At 51.3% G+C, this 26,199-nt stretch overlaps 1 protein-coding gene across 1 annotated transcript in view; it reads left to right on the top strand.

The window, feature by feature from the left end:
- The window catches only part of KANK3 (KN motif and ankyrin repeat domains 3), a 46,331-nt gene extending 27,091 nt beyond the window's left edge, over positions 1-19,240 (top strand). Inside the window, exons 3-11 of the mRNA XM_065422074.1 lie at positions 5,503-7,431; positions 8,317-8,416; positions 8,623-8,874; positions 11,783-11,870; positions 12,863-13,082; positions 14,299-14,441; positions 15,242-15,442; positions 16,368-16,466; positions 18,363-19,240. Coding sequence (XP_065278146.1) covers positions 5,503-7,431; positions 8,317-8,416; positions 8,623-8,874; positions 11,783-11,870; positions 12,863-13,082; positions 14,299-14,441; positions 15,242-15,442; positions 16,368-16,466; positions 18,363-18,419 — 3,089 coding nt within the window. The 3' untranslated portion in view covers positions 18,420-19,240. The remainder of the gene's footprint in view (positions 1-5,502; positions 7,432-8,316; positions 8,417-8,622; positions 8,875-11,782; positions 11,871-12,862; positions 13,083-14,298; positions 14,442-15,241; positions 15,443-16,367; positions 16,467-18,362) is intronic.
- Positions 19,241-26,199: the final 6,959 nt, after the last annotated feature.

Raw genomic sequence — 26,199 nt, forward strand, 5'->3', positions numbered from 1 at the left:
TCCCACAAAAAGAGATGGAAAGGGGTGATCAACCTCTGCCATGAATGCAAATGGCAGGGGCTGCAGCCTAAGCAGAGTCGTCTGCACCTCCAAGGCTGCAGCCAGGGCCGGCCTTAGGAAAAATGGCACCCTGGGGAACTTGTATTTTGGCATTTCCCCCTCCCCCCATCACTCCTAGCCCCCCCAGGCTCCCTGGGCTTTCCCTCCCTTCCCCCCATCACCTCTGGGCCCCACTGCCTCCCCTAGTGTTTAATTTGTATTGAAAGAGATGCCAGAGGCTAGACCTAAGCACTGGCAGGGTGGCCTGATACTGGCTGGGCACCCAGCTCTGAAGGCAGCGCCACCAGCAGCAGCAGCGCAGAAGGGGGGCCTGGCATATGGTGTATTGACACCCTTCTGCGCTGCTGCTGGGGCTTGTGGTGCCTGATGCTCGGCATGTGGCTTCGCGCTGTCACATGGGGGCTGCATCTTGCCAGAGCCCACGACCTCCTGGCTCATCCAGGGCACCATTTCAGATTTGGTGGGGAGGAAACTTTAACCGTGAGTCCAGGGACTGCTTAGGTACCTGAAAACTCCAGGGTTTTTGCAGATAATAACGTAGGAATTAGCTGACAGGAGCACTGTATCTAATTGTTATATAAAGAAAGAAAAAAATATCTACCAACACCAATTAAAGCCACGTTTAAAGTTTATATGTAAATTTAGAACAATCAGGAGATAATACAGCAAGATATTCCCAATCCCAAACCTTGAGGTATCAGTTCTGGAGCTTTACACGTTTGATACTTTGTACACTATCTTTATTAGAGATACATAAAAATAAATAAAATCGGCTTAAAATCTGTGTTACTGCCATTATCTACTTTAGTCAATTGTTTTTCACTAAAAACATAATTTTAACATATGTGATAAGGGTTTTTTGCTCTTTTATTAAGAAAGGGAATTTATTTTTCTAATTATTTTGGCATTTATGTTTACCGATCACAATCATGTATGTGACTCACTAACATTTGACTCCATCATTGCTATTGGTATCAGAGTTGGAACTGCAGTTATTTTCATGCAAATTTCAAGTTATTTTACAGATATAACTAAAAATACAATTTGAAAATAAGCAACTTTCATCTACCCAGTGTCTAAAGTTATGCATTTAGCTAATGTTTTTTAAACTGGCACTGCTACGGTGAGTACAAGCTAAAGTTACATTCTAGAAGGATACTGTTATTTGATTGTACCACTTTAAATAATGAATGACAAAGCACAATATGATAATAACGGTAATAATCATAATTACTCCAGCCAGGACAGGTTAGGCATTTTAGCACTCACTACTCAAAGAATTCAGTGTAAGCCTGAGAGAGAAATAAAATTACGAAATGCACAGACCGGTCAAAAAACTAAAATAACAGCACTTTGAAAGAATAAAATTACAGAGAACATATACGCAGTGCGGGAAGTACCAACAAAACCAACAATATAAGTATGTGTTGGGGGATGAGTGTGAAAGAGACAGTGTGTGTGAGAGGCCACGCTCTGGCCCTTTCAGACGGCTGAGTGCAGCTCTCTTAAGGAAAGCTTCAGACACTGTAGCAGCCGCCAGCAGCTCAGTCCCTCTCTTGGTGAGCCCTGTCCTCACACACACACACCCTGCTCTGCGGAGATGGGGTACCTGGGTGGGGGGCAGGGCAGGGGACACCATGACATCAGCACCCCTTTCCCCTCCCCCCCCCATACAGCAGGCAGGAAGGTCCCAGGAGCAGCTGGCCAGGGGCGGCTCCAAGGCAGGGGGCAGAGCCGCAGGACTGCAGGCACCAGCAGGGGGAGGGGCACCCCTGCTCTGGAGGCGCCCCGTTTATAACGGTGCCCTGGGCTTTCTCCCAGTTCGCCCCTATGTAAGGCTGGCCCTGGCTGCAGCCGTCTCTCTCTGTGGGCGGTTGGTAGAGCTGAGCAAAACCCAGCATTTCCACCCGGCAGGAAATTCCTGTACGTCAACATTTCTTTTCACACAAATTGGGATGAAAAGTGGAAATGTAGAACTTTTTCATAAAATGGAAAGTCTGAGAAATTTCTATTTAGAAAGGTTGAAACCTTTCATAGAATATCAGGATTGGAAGGGACCTCAGGAGGTCATCTAGTCCAACCCCCTGCTCAAAGCAGGACCAATTCCCAACTAAATCATCCCAGCCAGGGCTTTGTCAAGCCTGACCTTAAAAACCTCTAAGGAAGGAGATTCCACCACCCTAGGTAACGCATTCCAGCGCTTCACCACCCTCGTAGTGAAAAAGTTTTTCCTAATATCCAACCTAGACCTCCCCCACTGCAACTTGAGACCATTGCTCCTTGTTCTGTCATCTGGTACCACTGAGAACAGTCTAGATCCATCCTCTTTGGAACCCCCTTTCAGGTAGTTGAAGGCTGCTATCAAATCCCCCCTCATTCTTCTCTTCTGCAGACTAAATAATCCCAGTTCCCTCAGCCTCTCCTCGTAAGTCATGTGCTCCAGTCCCCTAATCATTTTTGTTGCCCTCTGCTGGACTCTTTTCAATTTTTCCACATCCTTCTTGTAGTGTGGGGCCCAAAACTGGACACAGTACTCCTGATGAGGCCTCACCAATGTTGAATAGAGGGGAATGATCACGTCCCTCGATCTGCTGGCAATGCCCCTACTTATACAGCCCAAAATGCTGTTCGCCTTCTTGGCAACAAGGGCACACTGTTGACTCATATCCAGCTTCTCATCCAATGTAACCCCTAGGTCCTTTTCTGCAGAACTGCTGCCTAGCCATTCAGTCTCTAGTCTGTAGCAGTGCATGGGATTCTTCGGTCCTAAGTGCAGGACTCTGCACTTGACCTTGTTGAACCTCATCAGGTTTCTTTTGGCCCAATCCTCTAATTTGTCTAGGTCCCTCTGTATCCTGTCCCTACCCTCCAGCGTATCTACCACTCCTCCCAGTTTAGTGTCATCTGCAAACTTGCTGAGGGTGCAGTCCACACCATCCTCCAGATCATTAATGAAGATATTGAACAAAACCGGCCCCAGGACTGACCCTTGGGGCACTCTGCTTGATACCAGCTGCCAACTAGACATGCAGCCATTGATCACTACCCATTGAGCCCGATGATCTAGCCAGCTTTCTATCCACCTTACAGTCCATTCATCCAGCCCATACTTCTTTAACTTGCTGGCAAGAATACTGTGGGAGACCATATCAAAAGCTTTGCTAAAGTCAAGGAATAACACATCCACTGCTTTCCCCTCATCCACAGAGCCAGTTATCTTGTCATACAAGGCAATTAGGTTAGTCAGGCATGACTTGCCCTTGGTGAATCCATGCTGACTGTTTGCTTCGTTGAAATGACTCAAAATGCTTCTTTCCAGTCATTTCAATGTTAAACTGCATGGACCTGTTGTGGTACGTTGCCTCATGGGAGCTCAGGAGTCCCATTCTCCCTATGAACCAGACTCCCTTCCCAGACTACATCTCCCATGATGCACCACACAGCTTGGGCTGAGGGAAATCTACACTGCATTATGGGAGATGTAGTCCTCCAGGGAGCTTGGCTCATAGGAGAGAACGCAGAGTCCTGCACTTAGGAAGGAAGAATCCCATGCACCGCTACAGGCTGGGGACACACTGGCTAAGCAACAGTTCTGCAGAAAAGGACCTGGGGATTTCAGTGGATGAGAAGCTGGATATGAGTCAGCAGTGTGCACTTGTTGACAAGAGGGCCAATGGCATATTGGGCTGTATTAATAGGAGCATTGCCAGCAGATTGAGGGAAGTGGTGAGGCCACATCTGGAGTATTGTGTCCAGTTTTGGTCCCCCCCATTACAGAAAGGATGTGGACAAATTGGAGAGAGTCCAGGGGAGGGCAATGAAAATGACCAGGGGGCTGGGGCACATGATTTACGAGGAGAGGCTGAGGGAACTGGGCTTATTTAGTCTGCAGAAGAGAAGAGTGAGGGGGGATTTGATAGCAGCCTTCAACTACCTGAAGGGGGGTTCCAAAGAGGATGGAGCTCGGCTGTTCTCAGTGGTACCAGATGACAGAACAAGGAGCAATGGTCTCAAGTTGCAGTGGGGGAAGTCTAGGTTGGATATTAGGAAACACTATTTCCCTAGGAGGGTGGTGAAGCACTGGAATGGGTTCCCTAGGGAGGTGGTGGAATCTCCAGCCTTAGAGGTTTTTAAGGCCCGGCTTGACCAAGCCCTGGCTGGGATGATTTAGTTGGGGTTGGTCCTGCTTTGAGCACCCCCCGTTGGACTAGATACCTCCTGAGGTCTCTTCTAACCCTGATATTCTATTATTCTAAGGCAGGAGGCAGGGCTGAACTACAATTCCTACAAGGCCCTGTGCTTCAGGGAAATGTCGTTTAATGTTTTATTGAACAGATTTGAAATGATCTGTTTTGAGTCAGTTCAACAAAATTTGATTTGGGTCAAACGCAGACAAAGTGGAATATTTTATTTTGATTTATCACTGATGGAAAATTGAAAATTTTTGGTAAAATCAAGATTTTCCTACTGAAAATGTCGACTTTGTGGAAACTGCATTTTGTGTCAGAAAATCACTGTGACAGAAAATTCCCAACCAGCTCTAGCAGGATTCTAGTGAGGATTCAGAGCTAATCCAGTGGGAGGGTCACACACCTGAGTCAAGTGGAGAGGGGATCCCAGGGCTCAGACACTCTCGCTGTCGGTCCATTCACACTAATGATGGAGGGTTTCCTTCAGATGCTCTGGGGCTCAGCCATACACCTGAATTGATTGGCAGCTGCACCAGGCAGGGATGGGGAGCTGGGCACCTCCCCTCCCCCCCCTCCCCTCCCTCCCCCCCCCCCCGCTGCTCCCCTCTACTTTAACACCAGAGTGAAGGCCTTTTCATGAAGCGCAGACTCCTAACCTCTCTCTGGGCCTGATCCAAAGCCTAGTGCCACCGCTGCCCTCAATGGACATTGGATCAGGCCCTAGGTCACTTTGTCTCATGGCCCTGTCCCTGCTGAACATGCCCCAGTTTAGCATCCTCTGTCCATGGACTGACCGCTGCTTCACCTCCCTCTTAAAGACCCTGAATTAATCCTCACCCTCAAATTTGGGTGTGACACTCACATGGGTCCAGGCTTCCCCACAGGCTCCAAGTGGTGCTCAGAGCAGAGGGCACATGGGGTATTCCAGACCCCTGCTTCCCAGCTTCTGCCAGGTGAGAAAGCCCCAGGCCTTTTTGTCCAGTCTGGGCACCTACGTGAACTTTCTGTGGCATCAAACACTTGCCCTGCATCCAGCAGGAAAAGCTGAGAACATGGAGACAGGCAGGGGTGCTGAGAGCTGAACCAAACTGTAAACTCTGTATATGATGGAAACCGCTTCAAGCCAGGGGGTGCTACCGCACCCCCCACACCCCTACTTCCAGCACCTCTGGAGACAGGGACAGGAGATGGGTTTGACGAACTTAGGTCTTTCTTGACTGTACCAATGGTTTCCTTTTGGCTTTCCTGGCAGATTTAGGTGGCCCCTTCTTGTACAGAGATCAGGACGATGGGGAGAAGAGCTCCTACTCTGTGGAAACCCCCTATGGCTTCCTGCTAGACCTCGATTTTCTGAAATATGTCGATGACATTGAGAGTGGCCAAACTCTCAAGAAGGTGCCGAAGCACCGGAAAGCGAAAGGGCCCAAGCAGCAGCCCAGTTCCCTGAGAAGCCCCAGCGGCCACGCCAGTGGATGGACCTCCACCGAGTCTCTGGCATCCACGGCCAGCGAGGATGGAAGGAACATGCTCCTGTTATCTCCACGCATCAGAACGCAGTCTGGGTCCTCAGAAATGAGAGAGCCCCTGAGCAAACAGGCTTCCAACCCTGTGTCTCCAACTCCAGTTATAAATCTCCTCCCACCTCCTGCCCCCAAATCCCTCATGCGAAATCCCCGGGTGGAGAAAACCCTGCAAGAGACAAGTAGGAGGCTGGAGCTAGAGCAGCTCCATTTGCTGAGTAGTGGAGATGCCCAGATGACTGGGCCACCCAGCAGTCCCTCTAAAACATGGATCTCCATCTCCAGTACCGCTTCTTTTCACCAGACCCGCTCCTCCTCTGCTGTCCCTTTGAATGGAAATGGGGACAGCCAAGCCACACCTGGCCCGTCTCTGACGGGCTCTATGAGAATGAGCCCTTTGAATTCCGGAAGGAGCACCCCGGCCACCAACATCAGCCCAGCGCATCTGCAGCATGTGCGGGAGCAGATGGCTGCTGCCCTCAAGCAACTCAAAGAGCTGGAGGAACAAGTTAAGACGATCCCAGTCCTAGAAATGAAAATCTGCGAACTGAAGCGGGAGAAGGAGAAGCTGATGGCAGGTTTGCAGGAGCAACCCCTGCCCGAAACGAGCGAGGCTTCTGTTTTCAGCTTTCCACCCAGGTCTCTCGGCGCAGAGGTTGCCAGGGCAAGCCAGGAGGCTCCCGCGGAACTGGAAAGGGAACTGGAGTCGGTGAAGGCTCGAGCAAGTAAAATCACAGAGTTAAGGAGACTCACTGAGAAACTGTCTGCTTCGGACAGGAATGTGCGAGCCAGCAGGGCGGCTGCCCGCCCCGCAAAGGCCATGGAGAAAGCGTGTAAGTCTGTAGGTGTGGGCGAGGGGGTGAACATGAACGAGGCCGTGTTCTACTACCGATCTCAGAAGCCATGCCATGAGATTGCCGTTGGCCAAGAGACTGAGACCAAGGACGCTGCAGTGTGGGTCGTGGAGTCCTTGTTAGGGCTTCCGACGGAAGCAGAGAAGGAAATGGAGCTGCTGCAGCACACGATTGGCCACCAGAGAGAGGTCATCGCCATGATGGAAGGCCACTTGAAGGATGCGACTAAGGAGCTTGAGGAGTTAAGAGTAGAGGTTTGTTCCAGAAGGCCAAGAACTTTGATAGATAAGGAAATAATGGCCAAGCCTCAGATGGTAGAAGCGCATGCAGAGGCTGCGGTACCAATGCAGAGCCAGGGGGTGGGCAGCCACTTGGAAATGATCGATAAGGGTGTGGATTGCTCGCCAGAGATGTTGTGCATTGGAGTCAACTGCAATTTGGAAAGTAGAGAAGTTGCTGTAGGTCCAGATTCACCAGCCCTGTATGAAGAGAAGGACACCCAAGCTGATATAGAGGCAGGAATCGATGCAGCAATGGAAGAAACTGATCAAGGTGTGGTTGGTGATAAGTCTAAACAAACCCCCAATGGTGCCGGAGAAGGTGGAAACCAGGTGGACGTTGCTGAGTCTGGTGTCGCCAGTGGCACTAAGACAGCCATGCCTCAGGGAGGGACAGGGACAGTGGAAGTGGAGCAAGGGTCACGTTTAATTCCCCAGGACTCCAGGAAAGGGGTGCACGAGTGTGTGAGTGCAACGCGGGAAAGGCCTCTGGAGAAGGACAGTAACGCTCCTCTGAGTCCTGGGGCTGGTGAGTCACTTACGCCAGCATCTGCTGCATGCTGACAAGCCTCACACCTGTCAGGCCCTGGCGGAACACGCCCATTTGCATTTCTTTTCAAGCAGTTAGCTGGAGCCTGACCCCCCAGGATCCTGGTTCTCCACTCACTCACACCGGTTTGACACCATCCCATTAACTTCAATGGAGCTACTCAGCAGTGTCAGTGAGAGGAGACTTCCAACCTGAGAGGAGGCTGTGTTGATCAGGCACCTGGGCAGATGACCTCACCATAGGTCATGTGACAGCGATTCTGGTAACCACATGCTTCCAGCTCCCCAGTGAATTAGCCCAGAGGTTTGTGGGGTGACTGAGGATCTTCAGGCTGGGGGAGGGGGAGCGCAGTGTTTGTGTGGAGCAGGACAGGTGGGGGGTTGGGGGAGGGGTAAGAGGGCAGGGATTGTGTGCTTGTGTTTGGGGGGACAAGACCTGGGCATGGCTAGGAGCTCCCACACCTGGGCAGCCATTGAGAATTAGAGCCCCGAGTGCTGTGGGTTAGAGCTGCCTTCCTCGGCACATGCAGGACGCTGCCTGGGCCTGTGGCTCTGCTGAAGCTCGGGGTGTCCAGATGGACAGAGCAGCAGATTCCCCTGTGCTTTGTTACTCTCTAGTGAGACGAAGGTAGAACAAATTCCAGGCCTTCGGGGCGGGAGACGGAGCGACAAGCGGAGAATCCCCCAGCCCAGCAGGCTCTGGACAGGAACAGCCTGTTCTCACCCCCAGCCTCTCCTGGACAGCCTCCCACCCCACCCAGCCTCCTTTCCAGGAACTCGGGGTGGGTGGAGTGAGACCCTGGCCCTGTGTCTATGCCAGAGGCAGGGCTTTCCACCATGTGACTTCCCATCTCTGTTTCCTCAGGTGCCCTGAAGTCGATCATGAAGAAGCGAGACGGGTTTCCGAAGAGCGAGGCCGAGGGCGGGAGGAAGAGCCTGCAGTTCGTGGGGGTGCTGAATGGGGAGTATGTGCCCTTCATTCCATCTCTTGCCAGGGCGCAAGCTCCAGCACTCGCAGATCTCTGTAAACCTGGCTGCATCCTAGTCCCACTGCAGGGCAAGAAGCTGCAATGATTGCAACATGCAGCTCTCCCTCTGCACAGTACGGGCATCATGGGAGAAAGTGGCAGATCTCACTGCAGTGCCCTGACCCTGCTCTCTCTCCCGGCAGGTACGAGAGCACGTCCAGTGAGGAGGAGGAGGAGGACAGTGAAGACAGCTCCTCTGAGAAGATTTCACCCACCAGCTCTGACAGCGACGCGGAGGACGACGCAAACACTTGGGACGAGGAGATCGGTGCGAACGTGGGTGAGACTGCGAGCAGCGTGGAGGGTCCTGAGCCGGGCATGGAGCAAAGGAAGAGAAACGGGGAGCAGGGGACAGAGAGTGCACCAGCTCTGGACCCCACCGAGGTGAAGGAGAAGTAAGTGCAGGGTAGTCTCCCCAGGGCTGGAATTAGTCAGAAAGGCCCAGTTATATGAGAGCACTCCAGCCCCAAACCCCCTGGAGCCAGTGGGGAGGGAGGAGGAGTTGTCTAGAGCCCCTTCCACAGAAACGTCTCAGGCCAGGAGCGGTTCCAGCTGCTGTCTCCCTCTCCTGGCCGAAAAAGCCAATTTTATTTCTGCAAAAATGTCCAAGGAAACGATTTCGTTCTAATTTTGCCATAGACAATTCCTTCCCTCCCCCAGTGAACAAGACAAAACAGAGCCACCACGTTCATCTCGTTTCCAACTCTTTGTGGCCACAATTGGACCCATTTGGTGAAACATTTGAATTGTATTTTTTGACAGGAAAAATAATTGAGTTTAAAAGATCCGACCGGCCCTAATCTCAGCTGAATTGGTTAGTAAAAAGATCGGCCACTCAAACTCATCCTAGCCCCACCCCCCTGGGCAAGCCAGCATCTCCCAGCTGGGCGCTGCCAGCAGACGCTGTTAGAGCCATCACTAGTGGCAACCAGTGAAGCTAAGGTTGCTAAACAGTTTGCATTCTACCCCCATTTCCACCTGCTCCTAGCTTTGTAAAACATTCCCCCTTGGGGGCTGGCATCTGCCCTGGTTGGGCTCTGCTAGAAGGTGACTCTTTCAGGAAATTGGAGCAAAATTCTGCCAGCTGTATCTGTGTTATGGGGGAGTCAGGGGGGAATTCTCCCTGCTTGGTGTTTTGAGCAGGGCTTCATTAAAACAGTGGAAGGTTGAAAATAGGCCTGGGTGCAAACTACTCTGGGGACATTGTTCTGTTGGGGGAAAAAACAGATTTCAGTTTAGCAATCCGCCCATTTGAAATCTGTGATGACGCATGCACAAAGAAAGCCACCTTCGATCTGCAGGTGCACCCAGCTTGCTAAAGGTGCAGTCACCCGCTCCTAGGGCCAGAGGAAGGAAGTGCACTGCCCTTTGCTGAAGCTCCTAGCAAGAAAAGCCATAACGCCTCCAGGGGCAATCAGGGGAGCATGTGTCCAGGAGAGCCTTGCTGTACTTTTGAGAAGGGGTAGCATGTGTTGTTCAGAAGGGCTGCACTGGGGGACTGGAAAACCATTCATAAATGGCAAGGTACATGATACATGTAATTTAGACAGGAAACAAATAAGAGGGAACATGATAAGGGTATAGGAAATAATGAATGGTACAGAAAAGCTGGATCGGGCACTACTGAAACAAGAACAAAGACACCTCCAAGGCAGAAAATTTAAAACTGAAATAGGGACACTTCCTTTTTACACAACACAAGATTAGCCAGTGGAATTCACTGCCTCTGGATATAATCGAGGGCAATTGCCCAGCAGGATTAAAAAATAGGTACAACATTTATATGAGAACATCCACATTGGCTAGGATTAAAAAAACCACAAAGCTTGGAATGGATAAAAAACCCCATGCTTTGGGCATCAGCCAACCACTAAATCAGGGGTAGGCAACCTATGGCACGCGTGCCAAAGGCGGCACGCGAGCTGATTTTCAGTGGCACTCACACTGCCCAGGTCCTGGCCGCCGGTCTGGGGGGGGCTCTGCATTTTAATTTAATTTTAAATGAAGCTTCTTAAACATTTTAAAAACCTTACTTACTTTACATACAACAATAGTTTAGTTATATATTCTAGACTTATAGAAAGAGACCTTCTAAAAACGTTAAAATGTATGACTGGCACGCAAAACCTTAAATCAGAGTGAATAAATGAAGACTCGGCATATCACTTCTGAAAGGTTGCCGACCCATGCACTAAATGATGGGTTAGAAAGAAATTTCTGCTATGGCCATGTTATACCATAATTGCCCACTGTGGGGTTTTTGCATCTGAGACTGGCCAGTGTTGGAGACGGGACACTGAACTAGATGGAGCTTTGGTCTAACCCAGCTGGGCAGTCCCTCCATTCCGATGTTGCTGCTTGCTAGGGCCTGTAATCATTTCTCTGGGAGCTCCTGGGAAGCAGAGACTGAAACGCACGCTCCCCGAGTGCTGCAGTCCGGGAGCCTTTGGGCCTGTGCAGAACACAAATGGGATTCTGAATGATGGAAATAATGGGGGCTTTTTCCAGGGCAACCCCCTAGGAAGGCAGGAATCCAAATCGGCCCTTTGACCCCTCTAGCCTGCCCCTCCCTGCTGCACCAGATCAGATATTCGTGCCTTTACTCTGGGATCCAGTCTCTGGCTGTTACCAATGTCTGATGCGTCAGAATCCCATGCCCAACACCTGAGTGGTGAGAGCATCCCTACTGCAGAAGAGGAAGGATAATCTTGTGGCTCTGGCACTTGCCTTAGACTCAGACGTTTTGGTTCAATGCCTTGCTCCGTTCCATGCTCCCTGGGGGAGCCATGGGCCCTCCTGTCTGTGCCTCGGTTTCCTGTCTTCAAAATGGGGAGTAGCAGATGAATCTGTGAATGTTTGTGAGGTGCTGAGATCCGCTGGCAAGGGGAGCCACAGATGTATCTGCTAGGTAGTGCCAGGGTACCGAGGGAGGGTTCAGGGCTGTCTCCAGTCATGCATGGAAGCAGCACGTGGCTCGTTTTCTTTTCTCCTAACAATCCTTTGAGTCTATTGCTGATGAATTCCCCCCCCCTTTTGTGCTTTAATGAGCAACTAACTTAGTTGCTGCAACCCCCCTAGCCTGTCCTGCCAGAGATTTAAAAGCAGCTCCTGGCTGCACCTGCACGCCCTGAGGCGTGGCTAGAAGCTGGTGTGATGTTTATGCACATGCCCGTCAGGAACTCTGGGATCAGGTTGTTAACCAGCAGCTGCGCCCGCTCGAGGCCTGCCCCTGCTGTTCTGCAGGCCACCTACTTCTCTGGGGTAACACTGCAGACAGCTCCGTCCCACCACTGCTTTTCACAGGTTTGAACTGAGCCCAAGGATGAGAGAGGCCTGCATGATTGTGAAGCACCACCTCAGCCATCCCAGTGCCGTGAAGAGCAAAGAGGTGGTGAGTAGGAGGGGGTGCCGAGAAGTGAAACAGCTGGGCTTGCCCTAGGTGGGATGGAGACCAGCAGTCGGGGGTATTCTCCCCAAAGAGGCTTCTGTTAGCTCATCAGAGCCTGGATCCACAAACTCCTCTGCAACCCCTTGTACACCAGCCCTGCCTGGCCCCACGGCTAGAGCCCGTAATCCGCCACACTGAGCGCAAGGAAAAGGTGTGTGAGCCAGGACAATGGAAGACTAGTCCTTCCCCTGCATGCCACACGCTGGACACCCTGCGCACCCTGGAGCGCCCCTTTGGGGAGGTGTGGGGGGGTATTTTGCTCTAGTGCAGAAGGAATTGTTCTGGGCAGGTCTCTGGCCTGTGTCGTGCAGGAGGTCAGATGAGACGATCACCGTGGAGTCATGGTCTGAGTCACTAACCCTTCCTCCCGGCTGGGCTCAGCCTGACATTCCAGGCATCACAGACCCTAAGAGATTGGAGGCCGAACAGCCCGTGCTCCCTGCATCCCCAGGGGACTTATCCAGGGCTGCTCTTACCCTGCACACACAATCCCCTCAGCATGCTGAGAAAGCCCTGAGGGCTGGTACAGAGCCAGCTGCTGCCTGCTACCCATGTCTCCAGACATCTGTGCCTTCCCTCCTGGGGCTTCCTGTCCGTGTCCACTCCCCGCCCAGGGAATGCCTAGCGCCATGTGTAAGGTTTCAGTCCAGAGGATTCGGCACTGGCCTGTCATCCAGGGCCTTGGTGCAGCTCGGATCCGTGCCATGTTATCCAGGGGGGAGGTGTAGGGAATTGCACTGCTCTGTATTTGTGGCAATGGGAGGACTTGGCTGGGGATGGTGCAGCTGCTCATGGGAACTCAGGCTCCCCGGGCTTCGTGTTAGGGTGAAACTTAGCAGAGGAAGTGTTGAGCGCAGCAACAGCTTTGGCCAATGAGCATGTTCCCTTAGAGATAAGCATTTCCCAGCTTGAGGCCTGCGCTTCTCCTTCCCCAGCTGTCCAGCAGCAGCATCCTCCTCCAGGAGTGGTTCCGAGTGTCCAGCCAGAAGTCCTCTGTCCCAGAGCTGGTCGCCAACCACCTCCTGGCCTTCGCGGAGGTCTCTCCGGGGATGCTGGCCCACGTGGTCAATCTCTCGGATGGGAACGGTAACACAGCTCTCCACTACAGTGTCTCACACTCCAACTTCCAGATCGTGCAGCTGCTCCTGGACACGGGTTAGTAGCACAAAGTGCCTTCTGCTTACCCCTGGGCGCGATGTAACCCGGTCCAGCCCGGAAGTGGGGATGGCTCAGCTGAGGGTTCTGCACTAGGGGACGGGAGCAGAGACCTTGGTCCCCGAGCTCCTCTTGGCTGCTGATCCCGAGCCCTCCCATGAAACACACCCACCCGGGAGCCCTGACCCACCGCCTCCTCCCGACAGCCGGAGGCCAGTCTGCCTCCCTCTCCTAGCGCCCCCTAGCGGCCAGGCTCTAGCCCAAGAAACTAGCCTGTGCTCCAGGTGTAGAACGCATCACTGGCCCATGCCCTGGGGTTACAGACGTGTCAAGTGAATTAGGCCTGAAAATGAACCTACTACACAAGCATTTCCCTGCCCTCAGCATCCATTCCAGGGTCCCCAGTGGCAGTGGTAGACTCTGATGCAGAAGTGCTGCCCATGGGCACCGCAGGGCGGGTGCAGTGACAAACACATGGACGGGGTCTTGGTGTCTGTGCTGTGACAAGGGGCCTAAGCTCGCTGCCCTCAGTCATGCCCCACCTGCAGTCCAAGGTGCCGCCTGCGTTCAGAGAGCAAGACGCAGCCCAGGCAGTGGCCATTGCAGGGGCATGTGAAAGGGGTCCCTGTGCAGAACACTGTTCAGTGCAGCCATTAGGCATTTGTCATGAGCCCAGGTAGCTGAAATAGCTTCCGCGGGCCCTGACGTGGCCCACCCCTGGCAGGGTGGGGAACAGAACAGGAGATTCCATGCAGCGGCAGATCCTCCAGTCCTGCTCAAGGCTCCGTGCCGCACAGAGCATGTCCAACCTCCTTTGCAGCCCCAGGAATCCAGCAAGGGGTTCCCCGCAGGACCGCAGCTGTGGAGGAGGGGGCTGCCCAGCAAACATGTACCATATGGCAACATGAAGGGAACAAGGCCTTTCCAAAGTGCAGAGCATCCCACGGCGAGTGGGTCTGACCCCGCGCCTGAGAAGGGTGGGGGCCAGACTCTCTGGTGACTGTGCCTTGGCCTGGCAGTGCCAGCGCAAGAGGTGCTCTGCATCCGCCACACAATGGGCCTGGCCATCCAGAATCCAGACCTCCCCGCGCGCAATGGCTCAGCACCAGCCGCTCCTTGACTTGAGACGAGCTCTTGGGAGCAGACCCAAGGGCAGTTTTGCTGCTGAACGTTCTGGCCTGCTGGGGTTTGCTCTGGCCCACTTCTCTTTCTGCAGGGGTTTGCAACGTTGACCATCAGAATAAAGCCGGCTACACAGCCCTCATGCTGGCAGCTCTGGCGTCAGTGGAGCACGAAGATGACATGAACGTTGTCAGGAGACTTTTCAGCCTGGGAAACGTCAATGCCAAGGCGAGCCAGGTCAGTGCTAGCAGGGCTGCTCCCTGCAGCTGTCACCTCTGCTGTAAACCCCCAGATTCAGCCCTGCGGAGCTCCCAGGCCGTGCCTCTGTCCTCCACTGTTGGAAAGAACAGCTTGTGAGCAGGTGGGCCGGCTCACCTGAGTGACAGGGCTCGTGTCTGTCCCCTGATTGGTTGCCCTAAGCTTTGGAAGCTACTCCTGCTTTGGACCAAAACAAGCTTTGTTTTACCCTAGTGAGCTCTGGGTGGGACAGGCTGGCTGCAGGCGGCTCCCCACATGGGGCCGGGAACACGAGCCAAGCCAGCCTACTCTAGAGTCTCCGATAGGTTCCCAAATAGCGCTTGTCCCCGTCAGCAGCTGCTGGCCGGATCCTGCATGTGCTCAGTGCTGAGCTTCCAGTGCTCTGTCGCTGTCAGGACCAAGCATGTTCCTTATTTAGATTTGCCTTCTGTGTGAAGCTGCCCCGAGGGAACCAGGACTTGGGGGGAAGAGGGTAGCCAGCAGACTTGGGGAATGGGCAAAGCCGAGCAGGTCCTCGGGGGAGAAGATCCAGCGGAAGTGGAGAGAATCCCTCCTCCCCCTGTGGGGCACACAAGCCATGGCTGAGTAGCCGCTGTCCTCTCCCTGCAGTCCTTACCCCCTCTGGCCTAGTATGAGTCTGTGGGTCCTGGGCACTTGTCTGTCTAGGAGAGCATCCAGCTGTTACTAATATCCCCTCTCCCAGCTGGAGGGGACCGTGCCATGTCTCTTCTCCATGTCCGCCTGCATGCGGCTCCCCTCACCTCTCCTCTCGCTTGCAGGCTGGCCAGACGGCGCTGATGCTGGCGGTCAGCCATGGCAGGCAGGAGATGGTTGAAGCCGTGCTGGCCTGCGGAGCCGACGTCAACCTGCAGGATGAGGAGGGCTCCACAGCCCTGATGTGCGCCTGCGAGCACGGGCGACTGGAGACCGTGAGGCTGCTCCTGGCCCAGCCAGCTTGTGACGTCTCCATTGTGGATAACGTAAGTCACTGCCTGCCCCACTCACCCCCAGGGACCGTAGTGCTGGGTTCTCACCCCTGCTGCATTGTGCTGCATACGCCGATGTGCTGCCACCTCACCGGTTCCCTGTATGACAGAGCTGGGTGAATCACTCCTCCCTGGGGATTTTCACCTTTTCTTGGCCTGCAAATTATCCACAAACAGAGTTTGATTTTTCCCAGTGTATTTGTGCTCAGGGATTGTTTGACTAACCCCTTTATGTGAACAAAACTCAGCCTGTCGGGAGCTCACAAACCTTCCACTTGAACTAGTCACCATACACGGCATCCGATTGATCATCTACAGCCTCGGGTGGTGTTTCTGCTACCTGTCTGCCTGCCTAACAGGGACTAGTGCACAGTGCATGCCCTTGTTTGCAAGTGAAACCAGGTATTGTAAAGAACAGCTGTGCCCCAGACATTCTGAGACTGCAAGGCCAGAAGGGCCCACAGTCTGATTTGTACAACACGGGCCAGAGAACTGCCCCATGGAAGCACATGGAAACACCAACCCATTCAAACAAACAGCCCACAACTAGAGGGCCAACGGCAGACTGAAAGCATTGCTGTGCAGGTTTCACCCTATGACACCTGCACTCCATGGCCAGTCCAAAAGCAAGAGGGGAGGTGGGTCTGGCAGGCCCTGCTTTTTAAAAGCCATGCCAGTTCCCATTTAGAACCTGTCTCCTATGTCATCACACCATCCTTTATTCCAGCCCCGGACCTTTACCTGGGAGAGAAGTTCAGTAACTTGCCCAGCCTGTCAGGCCCTGTCTGTTGGCCTTGTGATTTGCTGCCTGTTCCAAGGCGTTGGAAGCGCCGAACATTGAGTATTGTGTTACTTAAATGGTCACACCAAGTCTCCTGCTGGGAGCTCTCTGAGGAACCCTTTTCCTTTTCTTCCCTAGGATGGGAACAATGCCATGGCCATCGCCCTGGAGGCCGGTCACAGCAACATTGCAGTATTGATGTACGCCCACCTCAACAACTCCAAGGCACAGTCACCCGTAAGTAACCGAAGGCTCCCCCAGTGGAAATCATGACAGCTTTGGCCCCATCCAGACCATCCAAAGTACTGCGCAGGAAACAGGTCACCGTGCTCACCGGGACCTGCTGAAAGCACTGTCCGGACATTTCCCGAGCTGGCTTTTAAATGCAATTGGCTGCTGAACTCTCACTGGGTGATAGGCCAGGGGGGTTAGCACAGGTCCCAGCATCGGCCCTCTCCAAGCCTGGAGGCTTATGAAAACCTGAGACAACAGCAAGGTGAACTGACTGCAAATAAATCTCTCAGGAATTGAACTCTCTGCTGCCAGCTTATCAAAGGGAGGGATCTTGCCAGGTGGGGCTCGGGGAGGAATAACAAGAAGTCACCCAATGGACCTGCACAAAGGCAAGGTTAAGATGGATAGGAACTAACCTTTCCCATCAGGGCTAGTGGCGAGGTCTCCCAAGGGAAGTGGGGAAAACCCCAGCCTTGGAATTGTTTAACCCTTGAGCAAGACCGAGCTCCAGGGTAGGCTCTGTGGGGACCGGCCTGCCCAGGCTGAGGGAGAATAATCTGTACTGAATATATTAGGAATTGTTAAGGGGGCAAAACAGCTGGGATTTCCCATATATGCGAGAACTATTCATGAGAACATAAGAACGGCCATACTGGGCCAGACCAAAGGTCCATCTAGCCCAGTATCCTGTCTTCCGACAGTGGCCAGGTGCTTCAGAGGGAATTGACAGAACAGGGCAATCGTCAAGTGATCTGCTCTACAATGTATGTGAAACTGGCTTCTGACACCCAGGAAAGGGGGAATTCGGAAAAGGCGTCTTTCTGAATGGCCTCAGAACTATGTGCCACCCACCTCAATGAGAGTTTGTGCTAAGTTCCCACTTGGTGTTTCATTGGCTTAGTGAGCTGTCACTCAACCCACCTGGTGGTGGAGAGACGAGGGGGTGGAGTTCTAAGGAACATCCCAGAAGTTCCTCTCTAGTGCTCAGCTCTTCTGAAATGCAGTTGTTATTTTTCCATCTTGCCTTTAGACTCAGGAATTATTGCTCTCGATCAGAACATCAGCTTTACCTAGTGCCCCAATGACACACGCATACAAATGCATATAAATCACAATACATGGTAGGAAAGCAGAATCTAGGAAGTAAATTACATTATTATATTTGAAATAATTATTAAACTGTACGTGATTTTCTGTTGTTTGGTGTTGATTGTATTATAAAGTTGGACGAACTTCCAGAATTGTCAGTATATGTCCTAGCGCTGCAGCACTGACACACTAGGACTAAGAGCTAGGCTGGCATCTCTCCGGGTGGTTCTTAGCTGGGATGCATATTTTGGGTGAAAGTTTGAAGCAGACAGCTTCAGCCATTAGGGAGTTCTCTGCGTTTGGAAGCAGAGAGGTAATTTCATGCACTCAGATATATTTTCAGATGCTTTTTTTTTGCACTTAGTTGACTCTGAAGCAGCATCAAACTTTTCATTGTGTCCTGTCCCTGGGCCAGGGGTAAGGAGCCACTCTGCTGAACTGATGAAATAGGAAGAGATTTTTTTTTAACCCTATCCATGCTGTTCTGCAGTGATTGGCGTTCTCCGCAGGGGCTCACCCAGAGATGCAACCCAAGAGAAGGGGTGACTCATAATGTAGATGAAAAATTCTCATAAGGCATCAACAAGGAATTGGCTACTGAGCAGAGCTCAGGCGTGGCTTTGCAGGCTCCCCAGACTGAACTGCTGGGGCCTGTCCTCCCACTGCCCTAGCTGAACAGCGCATCAGGGGCTGGATCGAGAGGAGCTTCCCCTTTGGTCCCACACACAGGAATACCAGTGGGGCTGAGGAGGAGGCTGTTGTTTCTGCATCCTAGAAAAGTTTAGTGACTGATGTTCTCTCTCTCTGCAGCAGGGGACCCCACCGATAGCCTTGAAGAGCTCTAGCAACCTAATGAAGAAGCATTAGAGCAGCCTTCACATCCCAGGCAGCTGGATTCTCCAGGCACTCACTCCTCATAGTCCTGAAAACGGAAACTCCCCCATATCTCATCACATCCAAGAACTCGAGCCCAGTCCATATGTTGTACCATCCCCTAAGGTCCCGTGTGTTTATATTCCTGTCAAGTGTGACAGGCATCTATTCTCAGCCTAATTAACCCAATCTCCACTGAAGGGAAGCAGCTTGCACTAATCTGTGTCACGGGGGCTGCTGTAGAGTGAAACAGAGGGTCACTTCCAGCATTTCCTCTCTTCTCCCCACCTTGATGCTCGTCTAGCTAAACCGGGCAAGTCTGCTACCCGGGGCAGCCATGAGCACTGTTTATAACATCAGACCTAGAGCTGGTAGAAAAGTTGGGTTTCATCATGGAAATTTTCAGCAAAAATAGGAAAAAATCATCTGCATCTAAATTTTCCACAGAAAATTTTAATTTTTCAGTGGAAATTTGAATTCCAAAATACCTGAGGCTGAAAACAAAACAAAAGGCCAAAAATAAAACGTGTTTTGATTGGGAAATGCAGCTGTAGCTGTAGTTGCTCAGGTCCCATTCTCCTCTCCGGGCGGTATTGTTCTGCTGCTTTCTGACACGTACACCCTGTCGTACCAAGAATTCTTATTTCACGTTTGAAACATAACAACTGTTGGTGGTGACTGGGCTGCTGGTCACTGCCCTGCACCCTGGCTCTGCCTTGCTCCCAGTTCCTGCAAGATGTCTGACTGCCACTTCCTGGGTTTGTGCCCTTGTCATGCATATGCATAACTTCATTAGCATACTCCACACATCTTTCCTTTTAAAAAAAAAAATACAAATAAAACCATACCCTCATTGTTCATACAATGGTGAGACGTGATTCTGCTGCTGCTCAGTAGCTTTCAATGAGTCTTTTTGGTTTTTTTGACCATTGTGTCGTAATGTGTTCTCACCTCCGCTGGGAGTCTTGGAACAGCATCAGTTTCCTGTGGTTATGGTGGTGTGTTTCCCAGATAACCGACCCAAGTATCCAATGATCTTGTGTCTGATAGGTCCACATCCCTTGTAGTCCCAGCAGGTGATATCACTTTGGTATGTGTCAGTGTTGCTATCAGGATGTTCCTAGTTTGGTGTGTGGGTGGTTTTACTGTGAAGTTCTGCACTGTATGTGGAGGTAGCTCATCTGGGACGTTTATCACCAGTACCAGTAAGAGATGCTTATGGCTCTGTCTCAACAAAAATCCTTGTTTTGATCTCGTGTGATCTTGGAGCAACCGGACAAATCACCTCAGCCTTATCCCCCCCCGAACCATTATTCCAAGTGTTAACAGATTCTCCAGGGCGTAGTTCCCTCGGGTGCACCGCGGTTTTGTCATAATAGCACATTTTTATGCCTTCATCTTTCTCGTTCCTTCTGCACCTGTTTGTGCCTCTGTTCTTTAGCTGCACCCTGTTTGATCTTAGGCTGAGGAAGTTGATTTCGTACCTGACATCCTAGCACAAGTTCTACGGGTGACTTACCACATTCTAAACACTCTGAAATTTCATGCGCCATTTTCAAGCCCATTATCCTGCAGGTATTTAGAAGTTGTATATTCAAATCATATGCATCTGCACAAGGCTTGAAGTCTCTGCTCACAAGTTGAGGTCCATTGTCAGTCCTCACTACTTGTGAAATCCCAAATCTGGCAAAAGTCGCTTTGTGTTTCAGTATGACCGGGTAGGATGTGGCATCCGTCAGTATTTCTACCTCTGGGTAGTTTGAGTATGCATCTAATATAGCCACATAGTCTCTGTCCAGTAGGGTAAAGGTATCTGCTCCCACTGTGTCCCAAACACCAGCTGACACATCTATATGTAACAGTGATTCTTTGGATATGGCTGGCCTATGGGTTTGGCATGTGGCACAGGTATTTACCATATCAGTGATGTCGTCATTCATGCCTGGCCAATCGAGTGCTTCCCATGCCCTTCTTTTGCATGTCTCTATATCCAAGTTTGCTGTATTCATTTTCATGCACTCTAGTCCACTTCCATTCCACATCATTAAGTAATAGTTTTCTTGTATTTTTTGTTGTATCAGCCAGGTTATCTATGAAGTTGCCCAGCCAAGTCACCAAACCTATAAACCTTTGTAAGTCTTTCGTTTGCTTTGGGTTTGGCATCCTAAGGATGCTTTTCCTAGATCAGGCCTGACACCACTTTCTGACAAGATTTCCCCTGTACAGAGAAGTTCTGTCTTCATGAACTGGCAATTTCCTTTGTTCAACTTCAATCCTTTGTCCCTGGCAAACTGCTGAATAGTTGCAAGCCTTGCATAGTGTTCCTGTTCTGTAGTGCCCCAGATGAAAATATCATTATGTAACCTTGACACCTTCAGTGCCATCCAGTAAACATGCATGGTTCTATGGCAGAGGTGGGCAAACTACGGCCCACGGGCCACATCTGGCCCTGCCCCGCCCTGAGCTCCCGGCCGGGAAGGCCAGCCCCCGGACCCTCCCCTGCTGTCCCCCCCTCCCCTGCAGCCATGCCTCCGTGCGGGCAGCGCTCTGGGCGGCGGGGTTGGGCACTCCTGCAGGGCAGCGTGTCTGGTTCTGGCCGGGCGGCGCGGCTGCCAGACATGCTGCTCTGAGCGGCATGATAAGGGGGCCGGGGCCGGGGGGTTGGAAAAGGGTGGAGGTGGGGGGGGAGGGAGTTGGATAAGCATGGGAGTCCCAGAGGGCCTGTCAGGGGGCGGGGGTGTGGATAGGGGACAGGGAACAGGGGGGTTGGATAGGGGTGTGGTCCTGGGGGGCTTGGTGGGGTCCCAGGGGGCAGGTAGGGGTGGGGGTCCTGGGAGGGGGCGGTTAGGGGACAAGGAGCAGGGGGGGTTGGATGGGTCGTGGGTTCTGAGGGGGGCGGGAAGTGGGAGGGGGCGGGGGCCAGGCTGTTTGGGGAGGCACAGCCTTCCCTACCCGGCCCTCCATACAGTTTTGCAACCTCAATGTGGCCCTCAGGCCAAAAAGTTTGCCCACCCCTGTTCTATTGAATACTCCAGGTACAGAGCAAATTCCGAAAGGTTGACGTTAGAAGCAGTATCTGCCAAAAGGAGTGTTACAAATACTGCACACAGCCGTGAGCTCTAAGAGATCTAGAATGGTGAAAATGTTGGCACCCGCCATCTCTCCCAAGAGTTCATCTTGGTCAGTCTGTGATAATGCTCTCGTCTTATGTTAGTGTTTAATTCCTTGGGTTTGAGACACAAGCGCAAAGATCCAGATTTCTTTTGTACTATCACCAGTCTGTGGGTTCCTCAACCCTTTCTATTACTTCCATGGCTTGGAGACATGGCAGTTCTTGCTGGAGTCTGCCTCTCAGGGCCACAGGTACCTTCCTGGCTGTATGTATAACAGGGTTTGCATCCTTCTTCAAAGTTATTGTATGCATGACTGTCAATTTTCCCAAGCCTTTGAACACATCTGTATCTGTATCTACTAAAGTTTTGTTGCCTCGCGACAAGTTGTGTCCTGTATTAATCAGCTTGCATCTTAGTCCCAACTGTTGACCTGATTCCAGGCCCAATATAGGTGTTCTGTGTCCTATAGGAAAGGTGTACTTAGTCTTTTCTTTCTTGCATGTGAGAATGAGCCAGCATCAGCCCACCACAGGAGTCCATCATGAGCTGTCTGGACGTTTGCCTGTTTCATCAGTGGGGTCTTATATTTTAAAGTTCACCACCATTGTGCTGGTTGTACATTGGTGTCAATCTTGTATCTACATTATATGAGTTGTGAGCCATTAGTATTACGAGCGATGAACCAGTTCTTGTCTTCTGGCAGCTGTAGGGTATCAACATACACTGCCTCCTCACTGGAGCTATCGCCATATTTCTGGATTGCATCCACCGTTTGCTGCTGGCTGCATTGGTTAGCAAAATGGTTGTACTTGAGACACACACTGCACTTCTGTCCAAATGCTGGGCATTGTTTGTACACAAGTTTGGTTCCACACATCCCATACATTTGTTTGGAATGGCTCTTCCACAGAATTTTTTTTTTTTTTGCCCTTTCTTATATTGATTGGTGTCAGTTTATCACTTTTTTTGTGTGCGTCTCCTTGTCCTGCTATGCAGTGACTTCCTGCATGATGTCCCTGGTACCCTCTTTGCTTAAAGCCTATATTTACAATTTTGCCTATTCTGTTGCTTTGCAGGTGTTTATGGCTTTCTCCAAAGTTAAGTCAGTCTCTCAGTAGACATTCCTGTAGCTTTAGATCATTGCAGCCTATCTCTAATCAAGGAATCTCTTAGGGGCCCAAAGATGCAAGACTGGCTCTTATGCTTGAAGTCTGTGACGTAATCCTCAATGCCTTTGTTTTCCTTTTGCACTTATGTGTGGAAAAAAATTGTTTCCTTCTTTCTAGGAATGCGATGAGTCTGAAATTGTGCTAAGACCTTATCAAAATCTTCACTGTCCTCAGGGGACAGCTAGAAGCTGTTAAAAAGATCTAGAGCTTCCCTTCCAGCTACAGTTAGCAATGAGGCTGCTTTCTGGGCTTCCACTCAAGGAGCCTGCATCTATTGCCATCATGTATAGAACAAACAATGTTTAAACCTCGTCCAGGATTCCTCTATGTTCCCCATTAACCTGAGTTCCAGTGGGGGCTTTATGCTATCCTTTCTTTTTTTTTTGCCTGTGTTGCAGAGGAGGTGGGTTTATGGAGGAGGGAGAGGGGGGAGCTTCTCTGATGTAAGGCTGCTTGAAACAATCCCTCTTTCCTTAACATGCTGCCTTTAAATGTTCTCCAGACAGTGCTCTCCCCTCCGGCCACTTCTGGTACCGCGTGTTGTTCTGCTACTTTATGAAACGGATGCTGTTTTATAGAAAGGATTTTATTTAGCATTTGAAACATAACTCTGGGAGGTGGCTGTGTTACTGCTCACTGCCCTGTGTTCTGGCTGCACCTGGCGCTCAATTCCTGCAAGAGATCATGCTACCTCTTCCTGGAGTTGTGCCTCAGCACATAGGCTGTGCTCCCTTGTTGGACTACATCTCCCATGATGCACCAGCCTCCTCTCTTGGCGAAGTCTGTGGCCAGGGTGCATCATGGGAGATGTAGTCCATCTGGTGAGGCAGGCCCACAGAGGATAATGGGGACATGAAGCACCTGAACTACACCTCCCATGAGGCACCATGGCAGTATTTCCAAATCAAAATACTTTGGTTTTCAGACATTCAGTTTTTCAACAAAAAAATCTGACATTTCTGTAGGAGACCCTGCACTTTTAATGAAAAAATGTGTTTTAGTTTAAAAAGTTTCAATGGAAAATTAAATTACTAGTTTAATCAGCTTGGCAGGAACTAGCTCTTGTGTTTGCTGTAGTGCACTGGTTCGGGAGGGGGCTAGAATACCAGACTGGGCCAGAGTGGGGAAACCCCATACCCATGAATCCACTCAGACTGGTCAGCTGGGGCTTTTTTGGAGTTCCCACACCTGGTACTGCCTCCTCCCACTTGGGGCCGGCCCCCTTCTCCAATGGGGTGGGGGAGGGAGGCAGGGAAATTCCCTGTAGAACTTCACCCCCCTCTCTTTTAAAGAATCTGGCAGCTTTTGCCCCTTACCCACCCTTCCATCCAGCCCTGCCAGTGGGGAGGAGCCAGAGGCAGCTGGGAAGGTTACATAAGTGAGTGAAAAGTGGAAGTAGCAGCTGACAGGGCAGCCAAGCTTGTGCGGGGAGGGGAAGAGCTAAGATTATAGGTCCATGGGGATGAATGCAGCCGGGGTGGGGGGGGCGACACACCCATGGAATGTAACAGCAAATATCTAAACCAGAGCAGGGCTTTCCTGGGACAGGTCACAACTGGGCTTTAGGTTCTGCTGCTCCGCTACAGTGGAAGTTTCCAGTAGCTGGGGGAGCAAAGGGCTGGCACTCCCAGAGACCTGCCACCTCCTTCACTGGGGCAGGAGCTGGACCCAGCCGCGGAAAATCATTGAGAAGCTCTAGCCTGGAGCTTTGGTTATGCCCTCCGGAAGCAGCCTGAAAAGCAGGTGGAGAGACCCACTCCTTTCCCTTGATCTCCGCACAGGAGACACTGTGTGGGCCTCACACCAGCACTGCACCTTTCCACTCACAATCCAACACATCATAGTCCATGGCCTCCCAGTGCCCCTTGTGCATGGGATGGGCTGGGCTGGTATCCCTGATTCCAAGAGGGCCTGCTCACTTAGGCTTCTATGGGAGTTAGGCACCTAAATTCATTTGAGGATCTGGTCCTTAGCCCCTTTTCAGCCCAATTTTTCACTCGGCCCTTCTCGAAGGACTCAGAACCTGTCAAACGCACTGCATAGCTGAACATACTCCACTTACAGGGCATGGTACTAGCAACTGCACTGTGAGGTTTCACTAACTGTGGGAGGGGCCTCCCGCCAGCTATAAAAATCAGAATATTTGGTCATGAAAAATGTAAGGGGGTTTGAAAAAGTGATCGCCTCCTCTCGTGTACAGCAACGCTGTCCAGCAGCTCTGTGAAAAACCTTCCCGTCACATAGCAGGTATGTGAGCTCAGAACGGCAAAGGCTGGGCCAGGACACACATACACGCCCTTGGGTTAGTGGACAACCATGCTGGAGCATTTGAGAGCTTACAGCTGGGTTTGTTACCACTGACTGCTTCCATGTTATCAGTATAGAGCAGTGGTCTCAAAACTTTTCCTCTCTCCCTCCCGCTTACCAGTAATGGGATGTGTCCACATTCCCCCCACCCCAGCCGGGAGCCAAGTCGTGGCTGGGGGTGGGGACCATGGGCTGAGAGTGGGGGCAGAGCAGGGCGCCATCGCAGCCCCTGGCCATTTCTCCACGCCCCCATAGGGGAGCACAATCCACAGTTTGGGGACCACTGGTATAGAGCCAGCAGTTCTAGCCTGACTCTCCCAGACCAGTTGTTATTGTCTGAGCCAAGTTTATAGCATCTGAGAACTGCTCTTCTGATGGGCAAAAGCCCAGAGCCTCGGAGGTATTTGGGCATCTAATCCCTATTGATTTCAGTGGAAGTTAGGTGCCTAAATACCTTTAAGGATCTGGGCTGAGGCTCCCATGCTTATTGCAGCAGGCCTGTGTCTGCTATACAGTGAAGTCGATGTGGGATGCTCACAGCAACTTTCTAGTACTGAAACCCAGCTGATTACACTCGCTTTGTATGTACCACCCATTAGAATGCTTTTGCCTGGTGTCTTTGTTTGCTAATATTTTAATATTGTTTATTTTTTAAAATATAAATAAAACGTAAAGTTAAATATATTTTAAAATCAAGTCAAGGTGCCATCAGCATCCCCTTAACCATTTAAGGCCGCCTCCAATTGAGGTGTCCAGAACCTGAACTTTACAGAACAAGGCGACCTGAGCTGGCTACCACAGCTTGTTGTTTCACCTGATTTCTTCCAAGTTTATTATGCATTGGCTGAAGCAGTTCTGCCTGCCTTCCCCCATTCAGCATTCCAGAAGGTGTGGGCTGGATGCAGGAATCACTGGGTGAAATATTCAGCTGTGTTAGGCAGGTCAGCCTAGCAAAAATGTTCACGTCGGACTTTAAAATCTATGAATTAATTTCTCAGTTGCAATCCCTGGCCCCTTTGCTCCGTCCTGATGTGCTGGTTAGACTAAGGCCCACGTGGTTACATTGGAGGCCAGCTCAAGTGCTAGCATCATCTCTTTGGTATTTGTGCACTCAGCACTCGCTGCACCTATCAGTAGGGCCCTACCAAATTCACAGCCGTCAAATCTGGTCTTTTGTGTACTTTT

The sequence above is a fragment of the Emys orbicularis genome, chromosome 24 (assembly GCF_028017835.1).
Source record: "Emys orbicularis isolate rEmyOrb1 chromosome 24, rEmyOrb1.hap1, whole genome shotgun sequence".
Taxonomy (NCBI): Eukaryota; Metazoa; Chordata; order Testudines; family Emydidae; genus Emys; species Emys orbicularis.